This window comes from Portunus trituberculatus, chromosome 28, assembly GCF_017591435.1.
Source record: "Portunus trituberculatus isolate SZX2019 chromosome 28, ASM1759143v1, whole genome shotgun sequence".
NCBI classification, from domain to species: Eukaryota; Metazoa; Arthropoda; class Malacostraca; order Decapoda; family Portunidae; genus Portunus; species Portunus trituberculatus.
The window spans coordinates 1191892-1204769 of NC_059282.1; the positions used below are offsets into that span (position 1 = coordinate 1191892).

At 45.7% G+C, this 12878-nt stretch overlaps 1 protein-coding gene across 3 annotated transcripts in view; it reads right to left on the bottom strand.

Moving 5' to 3' along the window:
• The window catches only part of LOC123510051, an 84264-nt gene that overhangs the window by 4609 nt on the left and 66777 nt on the right, over positions 1–12878 (bottom strand). For all 3 annotated transcript variants that reach the window (XM_045264820.1, XM_045264822.1, XM_045264821.1), the window contains exons 2-6: positions 11571–11643; positions 2366–2472; positions 1874–2108; positions 1403–1551; positions 43–1189 (exon numbers count right to left, since the gene is read on the bottom strand). In XM_045264820.1, the coding sequence (XP_045120755.1) occupies positions 43–1189; positions 1403–1551; positions 1874–2108; positions 2366–2472 (1638 nt within the window). In that variant the 5' untranslated portion in view covers positions 11571–11643. The remainder of the gene's footprint in view (positions 1–42; positions 1190–1402; positions 1552–1873; positions 2109–2365; positions 2473–11570; positions 11644–12878) is intronic.

The window sequence follows — 12878 nt, forward strand, 5'->3', positions numbered from 1 at the left end:
GCGTGTATATAGGTAGCAACTCACAGCTGGATGGTCTCTCACCTGTTTGATGAAGCGTCGGTGTCGCTCCACGTCCTCGGTGGTGTGGGTCTCGGTGATGGTGGATACGTGGCGGTCATCCACCATGTGGGTAGTCACGTCGGGGCGGCGCGGCACCACTGGCAGCTCCTCCACCACGTCCGTCACGCTGCGGGCCTCTGAGGGATACTCTGAGTCAGGCTCTGAGGGTGGCGGGCGCACCATGTAGCGGCGTCCATGGCGCTCCACCGTCTCCTGCACGTCTGTGGTCTGCTGCGTCAACACTTCGACATTCTCCACGCGGCGCAGGTCGCGCTTATGGATGTCCACTCGCAGGTCGTGTTCCGACACGGAGCGAGCCACGGAGCTGTAATCGGAAGGCGGGGGCGGCGGGCGAGGGATATGCTGCCGCCTGCGGTCGGTCTGTGCGTACTGAGGCGGAGGCAGGATGGCGGGTGGCGGTAGCAGGGACTCCGCATCGGACACCATGATGGCGTGCTCGGAGCCAGGCAGGCTCTCGGCGCGGAAGCTTTCGTCACGCTCGGCGATGGTGGTGAGTGACTGGGAGTGCGCCAGATGAACAGGGTAGTCTGGCTCTGGGGTGCGGGGCGGGGTGGGGGCGCGCTTCACCCTCACCAGGAAGGACGGCATGGGCGGCTTGGCCACGTGTGGAGACACCACCAGCTCGGTATCGCTCTGCATCTGTGCCTCGGAGTACACGGAGGACAGGCGGTCCTCCTCCAGCTCGAAGGCCTGGTTCAGGTACATCATGTGCTCTTCCTGTTCCTTGCTGGACACTGCCGAGGACCGGCGCTCCACAGACCGAATGTCGATCTCCTCCACTTCGGAGCCGCTGGAGGGCGGGTCTGAGGGGTAGTCTGAGGGCAGCGTCTCGGAGGGCACGAGTGAGTCTGAGGTGGAGGTGGCGTGTGCCCGGGGGATCTTGACGCCGTCGAAGAGGAGAGTTGAGCCGGACATTTTGGTGATGTCTGAGGGCGTTCCCAGGGACATGGGCCGCCGCCTCACCAGTTTGATGTTGCGTTTCTTGAGGCACGTGTAGGAGCACGCCATGCCCACCAGCAGCAGCGCCAGGAACAGGATGGCACAGATGATCAGCAGGATCTCCACCTCCCCCACGGGTGTGGGTGTGAGGGGCGCCTCCGGGGTAGCGCTGTGGAGACAACACTTGTCACAATAGTGCAGGTCACACCCTCACCCACACAGGCAAGAATAAAGGATCACATGTGTGCACCGCAGCAACATAACCTCATTACAACTGAACCTCAAAATTCAAATAGCAATTCACCCCCTATTTATGCTCCCCACACCTGTTCCTCCCATCCACACGTGGCTGACCCTGGCACACCTGACCACCAAGACTCACATAAAAGGCACGGCTGGTGCCTGGACCGGGGGAAGCACCACCTTGGGACTCGGGTAGCGGCAGATGATGGTCTTCACCTCGTCGCCGTCCAGCTCCAGCTCGGGATGGAACCTGACGATGATGTTATTGACGAACACCCGCCGCTCCACCTGCACAAACACAAGCACCATTAGCACCACATCGCGAAGCGTGTTTTGCATCATTGGGTTGTCACTGCGATTGGTTTCCATAGCCAGAAAGATCACTAGTCGGATTATCATGGATGCTTTTGTCATTCACGGTAAAGAATCCTCGTTTAAACTATCACTGGAATCTCTGGCAACAGCAGCGAAGATAAAACGTCGGAACCCAACCCGAGAAACAGCAGTTAATAAGAAGAGAACAATGAACTAATGTAAAAGAAAAAAATCTAACTAAAGGGAAAAAAAATACCAGTAGAACCAACAAAGTAAAAACACTCTCCAAGCTTACCCTTTTCGTTCCACATCCTTTCAGTGGCAGCTCCAGATGGTACTTGGTCTTGCCTTGTCCCTGGATGCGACACGCCGAGTTCCTGGAGCCATTGGGGTAGATGATGCCGTAGAAGGGGTCGTTGAAGGAGACGTCCACCAACATGTACCCGGAGGCGCAGTTGAGAGTCGTGTTGGTCTTGTTCGTGAAAATCTTGGGGCCAATTTGATCCAAGTCTCGTGATTTCCCGCCGATACTGTGGGATGCAATGGTGGTGAGAGAGAGAGAGAGAGAGAGAGAGAGAGAGAGAGAGAGAGAGAGAGAGAGAGAGAGATGGAGAGAGATGGAGAGAGAGATGGAGGTTGTAAATAGACTACAAAAAATGAAAGCAGTAAATTTAAGGTGAAATGCGGACACGAAGACAATAGAGGAGGAGGAGGAGGAGGAGGAGGAAAGAGACCGTGATAATCATAGAAAGCAGAGAGAGAGAGAGAGGAGGGAAACAATACTCACACTGCTGTTTGCTGAAGGGGATCCAGTCCTTTTTCCCCAATGAATTGCGTGGCCGCCCATCCCCACAGCAGCGCCCACACTCCCGCCCACACCGTTTGACGCCACATCTGAAACACACGCACATTTGTAACACATCTACAGCACATGTGGAAGTCAAAAACACATAAAATAATGAAGAGTACAGATTCCCTTAACCTCTTCAGTGCCATGACGCGTTCCCATATTCATTCTGCTGGTGACTCTATACAGCTTCAGAAACTCTTGTAGGGGATTAAGATAGTGAAGACTCTGGCCATCAGTCATACAGCTTCAGAAACTCATGTAGGGGATTGAAATAGTGAAGACTGTGGCCATTAATCTTCTGACCTCCATAGACCCTTCCTAATGTCAATAAAATGATCTTATCGTACACAAATCTCAAGGTAAATATGTGTTCCAGTATTGAAGGGGTTAAGTAGATGAGTAATTGTGGGAGATGAGAAGACAGGTGTGGAAATGTTGTACAGGTGTGTAGCAATTCGTGTGAGTGTAGAAGTGTACCTAGATGTACCTGTGTGTGTAGCTGGGAGAAGAGGCAGACTTACTCGTTACTACATAGGCGTTGGGAGACTAAGTAGGTGTGTGTGTGTGTGTGTGTGTGTGTGTGTGTATGTAGGCGAGTGTTACATGGGTGTGGGTCTGCGTGGGTGTTGTGGGACTGTTGTGTGGTATGAGGAAAGTGAAGGTAGTGGTGAGAAAAGGACTTGTTACTCAAGCCACTGCCAATACATTACTTTCACCTGTAACCTGTTGTAATGAGGTGGGTACTGGCGGTTGTGGTGGTGGTGGTGGTGGCGGTGGTAGTAGTAGTAGTAGTAGTAGTAGTAGTAGTAGTAGTAGCAGTGGTGGCAGTGGTGTGGTGGTGGTAGTAGTAGTAGTAGTAGTAGTAGTAGTAGTAGTAGTAGTAGTAGTAGTAGTAGTAGTAGTAGTAGTAGTAGTAGTAGTAGTAGTAGTAGTAGCAGCAATAGAAGTAGCTGTTATCGTTACTACTACTACTACTACTACTACTACTACTACTACTACTACTACTACCACCACTATGACTTCAACCACCACCACAACCACCACCACCACCACCACCACCACCAACAACAACCAACAACAACAACAACAACAACAACAACAACACGTGCTCAATAAACAATAGAGAAAATGATGCAGCTGATGATGATGTTGATGGTGATAGCGGGAGGAGATGAGAATGTGGCAATGACGTCAGGTGGAGAGAAAGAGAGAAAGAGGAGGAAGAGGAGGAGGAGGAGGAGCAGGAGAGAGCACCCACTCCCACCCAGTCTCCTGCAGGACGTCCCGTTAGTGCCCTGCCTCCTACCCTCCCGTTACCCGCCTCGCTTATCATCTTAGTACCTCTTCCTCCTCCTCCTCCTCCTCCTCCTCCTCCTCCTCCTTGTCTTCCTCTTCCTTCTCCTTCTTCAATTCTTCATTTTTCTCTTCCATTTTCTTTGCATTTTCTTTTTATGTATATTTGACTATTTCCATTTCTTTTTCTTCCTGCACGTTTTTTCCTCCTCCTCCTCCTCCTCCTCCTCCTCCTCCTCCTCCTCCTCCTCCTCCTCCTTCTCCTCTTTCAATTCTTCATTTTCTCATCCATTTTCTTTGCACACTTTTTTTTCACATTTTTCTTATGTATATTTGACTACTTCCATTACTTCTTCTTCCTCCAACTTCTTTTTCTCCTCCTCCTCCTCCTCCTCCTCCTGCTCCTCCATTCATCACCATCATCATCATCATCATCATCATCATCTCCGTTCTCAATCAATCCTGTCTTCTTTCAAAATTCCCAAGACAACCAATGAAGTAATCGTCAAATAAGAAACTAAAAATGGAGAACAAAAACTGTAAATCTCACCAAATATATCATAGTAGGAAAAAAAAGGTATGAAAAGAATGACAGTCCAGTGATATATGACACTGTTGGAATTTTAAACCTGTCATAGGCTTTGTATCAGATCAGGAAGTGTGTGTGTGTGTGTGTGTGTGTGTGTGTGTGTGTGTGTGTGTGTGTGTGTGTGTGTGTGCTCGTTTGGAGGTTAAATGTGCTTGCCCATTTGCCTCGCCGCTTAACCGGGATTCGAACCCGGCCCTCTCGATTGTGAGTCAGCGTACTAACCACTACACTACGCGGTGTGTGTGTGTGTGTGTGTGTGTGTGTGTGTGTGTGTGTGTGTGTGTGTGTGTGTGCTCGTTTGGAGGTTAAATGTATGGTTGACCCCTAGAGAGAGAGAGAGAGAGAGAGAGAGAGAGAGAGAGAGAGAGTAGTAGTAGTAGTAGTAACATGAGCAGCAGTAGTAGTAGTAGTAGTAGTAGTAGTAGTAGTAGTAGTAGTAGTAGTAGTAGTAGTAGTAGTAGTAGTAGCAGCAGCAGCAGTACCAGAAGCAGCAGCAGTAGTAGTACTCGTATCACACCACCACCACCACCACCACCACCACCTGACCTAAGAACCTAACTGAACCATAAGCAATATGGGAGAAGGAAGCCTGGAGTTCATAAGAGAGATGAGGAAAACAAGGAGGAGGAGGAGGAGGAGGAGGAGGAGGAGGAGGAGGAGGAGGAGAGGAGGAGAAGACGAGACAAGAGTAGTAATAACAGTTAGCGGACATTAACGGAGGCACGTGTTCTTGTGGGGCGGGTTACCGAGTGTTGCATGCTGGGGGCACACACACAGTTAGGGTGAGACGGAGCGGGTAGGTAATGAAGAAAACGGGTTGAGATGTTCATTAAATAGTGCAATTATATCCTCTCTCTCTCTCTCTCTCTCTCTCTCTCTCTCTCTCTCTCTCTCTCTCTCTCTCTCTAATTGAAATAACTTTACGCACGGTATGTTCTGTTTTCTCCATTCCTTTCCTTTTCTTTATCTTTTTTTCTTTTTTCATGTTAGTTTCTTCGGTAAAAGCCACAATGTCAGTTATAAAGCTTAAGGTATTAGTCTATTTTCGTTATTTCCCGTTACACGTCCGCGGAAAATAAAAATAAATGGTGTGTCAGAGAGAGAGAGAGAGAGAGAGAGAGAGAGAGAGAGAGAGAGATTAATCAACAATTATAATAAACCATCTCATTTTTTTGCTTTACATTTTCTCATTAACCTCAAACACAAAAACGAGATGGGATAGAATGAGAAAAGATGAAAGAATAACGCCACTAAATCCTCGCAGGCACAACTCCGTCTTTTTAATTGGGTGGGAGAGCTCAGAGGAATTATTACGCCAAGAATCCTTACTAATTAAAACACTATTAACTCCATCTGAGGACCAAGATAGCACTAGGACCTGCATCCACTTAGCTCTCACACTACGTCTATTTTCAAAGGGCACAGAAATGGTCAGCCTGGTTCTCAAGTTTTTTTTTTTTTCCTATTCATAATGTAGAAATGTTATGAATGTTACTAGATCCATAAAAATGTCTCTCAAAACTCCTCACACTACGTCTATTTTCAAAGGGCACAGAAATGGTCAGCCTGGTTCTCAAGAGTGTTTTTTTTTTTTTCCTGTTCATAATGTAGAAATGTTATGAATGTTACTAGATCCATAAAAATGTCTCTCAAAACTCCTCACACTACGTCTATTTTCAAAGGGCACAGAAATACTCAGCCTGGTTCTCAAGAGTGTTTTTTTTTTCCTGTTCATAATGTAGAAATCTTATGAACCTGTTACTAGAACCATAAAAACGTCCCTAAAAACTCCTATAACTTCAACTAGACCCTTTGAAAGCATTGAAACTTCTGTCATTTCAATTAGAACCCTTTTGATAGTAGTGTAGGTGAGACGCGAGTGTTTCAGAATACTGGTCTAGGACTGACAGTACGATAACTCTACTTTCAGTACGATAGTAGACTGAGTACGATACTTCAAGAGAAACAGGTGAGGAAAACGTACGATAACTCCAGTACGATAATGAGTTGAGTACGAGTCTTCCAGAGAAACAGGAGAGGTGAATACACGATAACTTTCCTGCTGGTACTATGATGAGCTGAGCATGATACCTTTCGAAATAATAATGAAAAAAAAGAGAGGTTCAATGTACGATGATTTTGCTTTCAGTAGTACGATAACGAGCTGAGTTCAATACCTATTGAAATCATAATGGAAAAAAAACAAGAAGTTCGCTGTATGATAATTTTGCTTTAGTACGATGATAAATTGAGTAAGATACCTTTTGAAATCGCAATGAAAATAATAAGATGTCCACTGTACGATAACATTCCTTCCAGTACGATAATAAGGTGAATGCGATACTTTTCAAGCTAACAATGACAAAAGAAGAGAAGAAATAGTAACCAAAAAATGACTGGAGTGTTCTGGATGCGTGTACGTGGATGAGCGGAAAGGCTATTACTGCAGCTTCAACCAATACACCACACGTAACTATACACATTTCTAACTCCATTTTACCTATCAGATAATGGGGTTAGGTTAGAATAGGTTGGGTTGTGTTAGGTTAGGTTAAAACCCCACTTTTCCAGGAGGTTCCAAAGCTTGTTAGACATAAGGAAAAAGAAATGTAAGATAGGTATATTGGTTGTAACTGCAAATTCACCGCAGACTTGGGCGGAGCAATGGATGTGAGTGTTCCTGGTTGTAGTGGAGGTGAGGGTGCGTAAGGTCAGGGTGAGACAGAGATCCGTATTCTGAAACGCTTTGCTCTCGCCATCACCGCTCTCCGAAGGCTCCAGGTGAAGATACTCGTGTCTTTAAGAGTATTTTTATCATTCTGGCGATGGATTAGCAAGATTTCTAGTTTACTAAGAGAAGAACCTGTCTTGAAAACGTGGCTACTTGTCTCTATGGCCCTGGAAAATTGTCGTAGTGAGAGAAGGCATTTCTGAACACCCACAGAAACATTGGTGAGTTAGCGGAGTGTGGTGAGTGAGTGAGCTTTCAGTTAACTCATGTGGGGAATGCCAGATGGCAGCACCGTGTCTCTTAGTTTTATTTTTCTTTGTTATCTCATCCACTGGCGCGTGACTGCCACAGAGAGAGAGAGAGAGAGAGAGAGAGAGAGAGAGAGAGAGAGAGAGAGATAAACATTAATTACATAAAGTAGATATAGGGAAACGTGAAAAAGAGTTGTAATCATGTAACCAAAGAATTTCGAAGGAGGAGGAGGAGGAGGAGGAGGAGGGAGGGAGGGAGGGAGAGAAGGAGGGAAGGAGAGAGAGGAGGGAAGAAGGGAGGGAGGGAAGAGAAAGATAACAAATTTTCTTAAGGGTAAAGGGAAAGATCAAGAGAGAGAGAGAGAGAGAGAGAGAGAGAGAGAGCAGTGAGAGGAAGAAAGAGAGAGAGAGAGAGAGAGAGAGAGAGAGAAAAGAGAGAGAGAGAGAGAGAGAGAGAGAGAGAGAGAGAGAGAGAGAGAGAGAGAGAGAGAGAGAGAGAGAGAGAGAGAGAGAGAGAGAGAGAGAGAGAGAGAGAGAGAGAGAGAGAGAGAGAGAGAGAGAGAGAGAGAGAGAGAGAGAGAGAGAGAGAGAGAGAGAGAGAGAGAGAGCAGAAACAAAGCAAAATCAAAACCAAGAGAGAGAGAGAGAGAGAGAGAGAGAGAGAGAGAGAGAGAGAGAGAGAGAGAGAGAGAGAGAGAGAGAGAGAGAGAGCAACAAACACGAAATATAAAGAAAACTCAAGATCACTGAAAGGAAAACAACAATTATGAAAGAAACAAGTTATAGACATGAACCTGTTAACTCATTAATTCACTTACACTTACTTTTACTTCAGTTACCCTAAAAAAAAACGAAGAAAACAAGTAAGGAGCAAAAAATAAAAAGGAAATGCTAAGAGAGAGAGAGAGAGAGAGAGAGAGAGAGAGAGAGAGAGAGAGAGATGATAAAAAGAATTCTATTGACTAAGATGACTTGCCCACCTCGCTCCCCCAAGTCTGCGTGGGAAAGAGGCGCTCGTCCCCACGATACAAAAAGCCTAGTGTTTACCCTCAACGTGGCCCATTTTCTGTGAGGCCACTGAACCAAAGAAAATGGGTGTGTTATTGAATACGGAAATGCCTGCCTGAAGAAAATTGGTGTTTTGTGGAATTGGTGTGTGTGTGTGTGTGTGTGTGTGTGTGTGTGTGTGTGTGTGTGTGTGTGTGTGTGTGTGTGTGTGTGTGTGTGTGTCAGTGTGCCAGGTAAAGGAAGCAGATCTGGAATCGTGACAAACGCACAATGAAGAGAGAGAGAGAGAAAGAGAGAGAGAGAGAGAGAGAGAGAGAGAGAGAGAGAGAATTTTGACAGCACCTGCATGCTTACTCTCTCTCTCTCTCTCTCTCTCTCTCTCTCTCTCTCTCTCTCTCTCTCTCTCTCTCTCTCTCTCTCTCTCTCTCTCTCTCTCTCTCTCTCTCTCTCTCTCTCTCTCTCTCTCTCTCTCTCTCCTATGACCTTTCCAGCATCCTTCTTCCTTCATCCCTTTCTCCATCCTTTCACTTTCTCTGCTTCCTCACTTCCTCCTCCTCCTCCTCCTCCTCCTCCTCCTCCTCCTCCTCCTCCTCCTCCTCCTCCTCCTCCTCCTCCTCCTCCTCATTCACTGATGGAAGGAAGAAAGGAAACAAGAAAGGCAAGAGTTATCGCCAAATCTCTTCGTAATTAAGGTTTACAATTCATTAGTAAATTTTCAAAGGCAATTCGGTGTATGGAGTGGAGTGAAAGTGTTGAGAGAGAGAGAGAGAGAGAGAGAGAGAGAGAGAGAGAGAGAGAGAGAGAGAGAGAGAGAGAGAGAGAGATTACCATACCACTATTTTTTTTCGTTTCAAACTTTATTTCTTCCCCTTTTCCTTCCTCTCATCCTCCTCTTAAAACCTCCACCTCCTCCTCTTCCTTCTCATTTTATTCCTCATAACGCGTCTCTATACATCATTAGTGAGACCACATTTGGAATACGCGGTTCAGTTCTGGTCTCCATGTTATCAAAAAGACATTAATAAATTAGAGAGCGTTCAAAGACGGGCAACGAAACTAATCCCCGGAATACGTGGCCTGTCATATCAAGAACGTCTCAAAAGACTAGACATGTTCTCCCTCAGAGATCGTCGCATCCGAGGTGACCTCATTCAAACGTTTAAAATACTTAAAAATATAGATAAGATCGATTATGAAAATCTTTTTGAGCTTTCGCAATCAGTAACGAGAAATAACGGCTTGAAGCTTAAAGGACAGCGATTTAATACTGATTTGCGAAGAAACTTTTTTAACGTAAGAATAGTTGAACACTGGAACAAGCTGCCAGCGTCCGTCGTCCAAGTTAACACGGTAGCTACGTTCAAAAGTAAATTAGACAAGTTTTATAAAGAAAATGGTTTCCGATAATTTTTTTTTCTTTTAGCGATAGTAGTAGTTACACTAGATACCTCTTTTTCTTAGCGATAGTAGTAGTTCCATTAGTACTCTCTTTTTTTTCCCATCTTTCCTGTATAAATTTCCTCAATTGTCCTTCTCAGCAGTCGGGGTGTATTTTTCGTCTTATTTCTTGCCGGGTGACGCCGGAGGGATTGGTGGGTGGGGAGGAACTTCATCTGTTCTATCCTTACCTCCTACTAAGTATGTAGCTTCTGTACGTGTAGTTTAGTAAACGAGTGACCTCGTTATAGGTCGCAAGGCCTCCTGTCACTCGTCTTTCCTATGTATTCCTATGTATTCCTTCTCTTCCCCGTCATTTTCTTTCTCTTCCTCTTCCTTCTCCTCCTCATTTTCTTCCTCCTCCACCTCCTTCTTCTCCTCCTCATTTTCTTTCTCTTTCTCCTCCTCATTTTTTTCCTCATCCTCCTCCTTCTCATCCTCCTCATTTTCATCCTCTTCCTCTTCCTTCTCCTCCTCCTCATTTTCATCCTCTTCCTCTTCCTTCTCCTCCTCCTCATTTTCATCCTCTTCCTCTTCCTTCTCCTCCTCATTTTCTTCTTCCTTCTCCTCCTCCTCCTCCTCCTCCTTATTTTCTTCGTCTTCCTCCTTCTCCTCCTCCCTCCTCATTTTTTCCTCTTCCGCCTCCTTCTTCTCTTCCTCCTTTTCCTCCTCCTTGTCTTCCTCCTTTTCATTCTCATCCCTCAATTATTTTCATTTTTTTCGTTTCTTTTTACAGCATTTTTTCTTCTTTTCGTCCATTAGAGTGTTCTTTTCCTACCACTCACGAACACAGGAGACACGCTTGACTTGAGAGGGAAACTAAATAGAGAGAGAGAGAGAGAGAGAGAGAGAGAGAGAGAGAGGAAGCAAGAGAAGGAAATAAAGGAGGAGGAGGAGGTGGAGGTGGGAGGAGGAGGAGGAGGAGGAGGTGGTGGTGGAGGTGGAGCAGGTGGAGGAGAATCTTGTTATGCTTTCTCTCCTCTTGTCACCTACAGTTACCTCCAACCCCTCCTCCTCCTCCTCCTCCTCCTCCTCCTCCTCCTCCTCCTCCTCCTCCTCCTCCTCCTCCTCCTCCTTCTTCATCCGTTACTTCCAATTGTTTTCTCACTCGACCCCTCCCTGCTTTCTCTCTCTCTCTTTCTCTCTCTCTCTCTCTCTCTCTCTCTCTCTCTCTCTCTCTCTCTCTCTCTCTCTCTCTCTCTCTCTCTCTCTCTCTCTCTCTCTCTCTCTCTCTCTCTCTCTCTCTCTCTCTCTCTCTCTCTCTTGAGGTGGATGAGTAACAGGAAGTGATTGTGAAGGAGACGAAGAGAGTGGATGAAAGTAGTAGTAGTAGTAGTAGTAGTAGTAGTAGTAGTAGTAGTAGTAGTAGTAGTAGTAGTAGTAGTAGTAGTAGTAGTAGTAGTAGTAGTGTTGTAAATGTAGTAGTAAAAGAAGGAGGAGGTGGAGGAGAAGGTAGTTGTGATGGTGGTGGTGGTAATGGTAGTGGTTATGGTAATGGTAGTAGTGGTGGTGGTGGTGATGGTGGTGGTGGTAATAGTGGTGGTGGTGGTGGTGGTGGTGGTGGTGGTGGTGGTGGTGGTGGTGGTGGTGGGGAAGCAAGAAAAAAAAATGGAAAACTTGAATAAATGCCACAAAAATCAACAAATAAACATGAATAACTAAACAAAACAGAGAAAAAAAAAATAGAAACAATAAAAATCAGTAAAACACTAACACAACAAATAAAGAATGAAAAAAAAACACACAAAAATCGGTTAAAACACCCAATAACAAAAACAACACCAATAACAGATGGAAGAGTGGAAGATGACTGGCTGGGAGCATTTCTCTTACCTTTGCTGTGTCCAGGTGTGCGTTAAATCATCTTCCACCTGCTCACCACTTTGTCCACACCTCAAAGGGCCGACTGGAAATAAGGAGAGGAAAGTTAGCGCTGGTTGGTGACCGGGACAAAAATGGATGCAGCTTTACGAATGAGGGAATAGAAAGAGAGGTGAATAATTGAGGTGTGGAGAGAATGAGAGGGTGAGGGAGTGGTGATTGAAGGGTAATATGGTCAGAGAGAGAGAGAGAGAGAGAGAGAGAGAGAGAGAGTTTCCTTCAAGGTCTCTTGCACACTCAAGACTCTCACTTATACTAGATAATTATCTCCTTCTCCTCCCCCTTACACACACAGACACACACACACACACACACACACACACACACACACACACACACACACACACACACACACACACACACACACACACACACACACACACACACACACACACACACACACACACACACACACACACACACACACACACACACACACACACACACACACACACACACACACACACACACACACACACACACACACACACACACACTTGCAATATCATCAATGTTTATATCTCGTTTGGTGATCTATCATTTTTTTTCTCTCTCCACATCTTATTGGCTATTGGTTGATTTCTCTTTTATCTTACACATTCCTTCGCTTTCCTTCACATCACTTCACTTTTTTTTACTTTTACTCCTTCTCTTTCTATCATGCTTTATTTTTCTTATTTGTTTTTCCTGTTTTTCTTTACGTCTTTTCATTTTCTCTATATTTTTCTTCATTTGTTTTACGATCCCTCCATTTCATATTTATTTGTATTTCTTTCTCCACTTTGTACTTTTCCTTCTCCCTCCATCCCCTTGACACGCTCACGCTCCTTCCCTCCCTCCTTCCCTTCCTCCCTCCCTCCCTCCCTCCTTCCTTCCCTCCTTCCCTTCCCTCCCTCACTCCCTTCATCTTATGTCATGTTGCAATCTCGACCTACTCTCTCCCTCCCTTCTTTCCTCTCTCCCTCCCTCCCTGCCTCCCTCTTTCCTCCCTCCCTCCCTCTCTCTCTCTCTCTTCCTAAGTTTGATAAGCAGAACGGACACACACGCACACATACACACGCACACACACACACACACACACACACACACACACACACACACACACACACACACACACACACACACACACACACACACAAGTGCACGTTTACAAAAAAAGTTAGTAAATATTGAAACCAGAAATAGTTTTTTATATACATGACATAAGTGTGAAAGGAGGAGGAGGAGGAGGAGGAGGAGGAGGAGGAGGAGGAGGAGGAG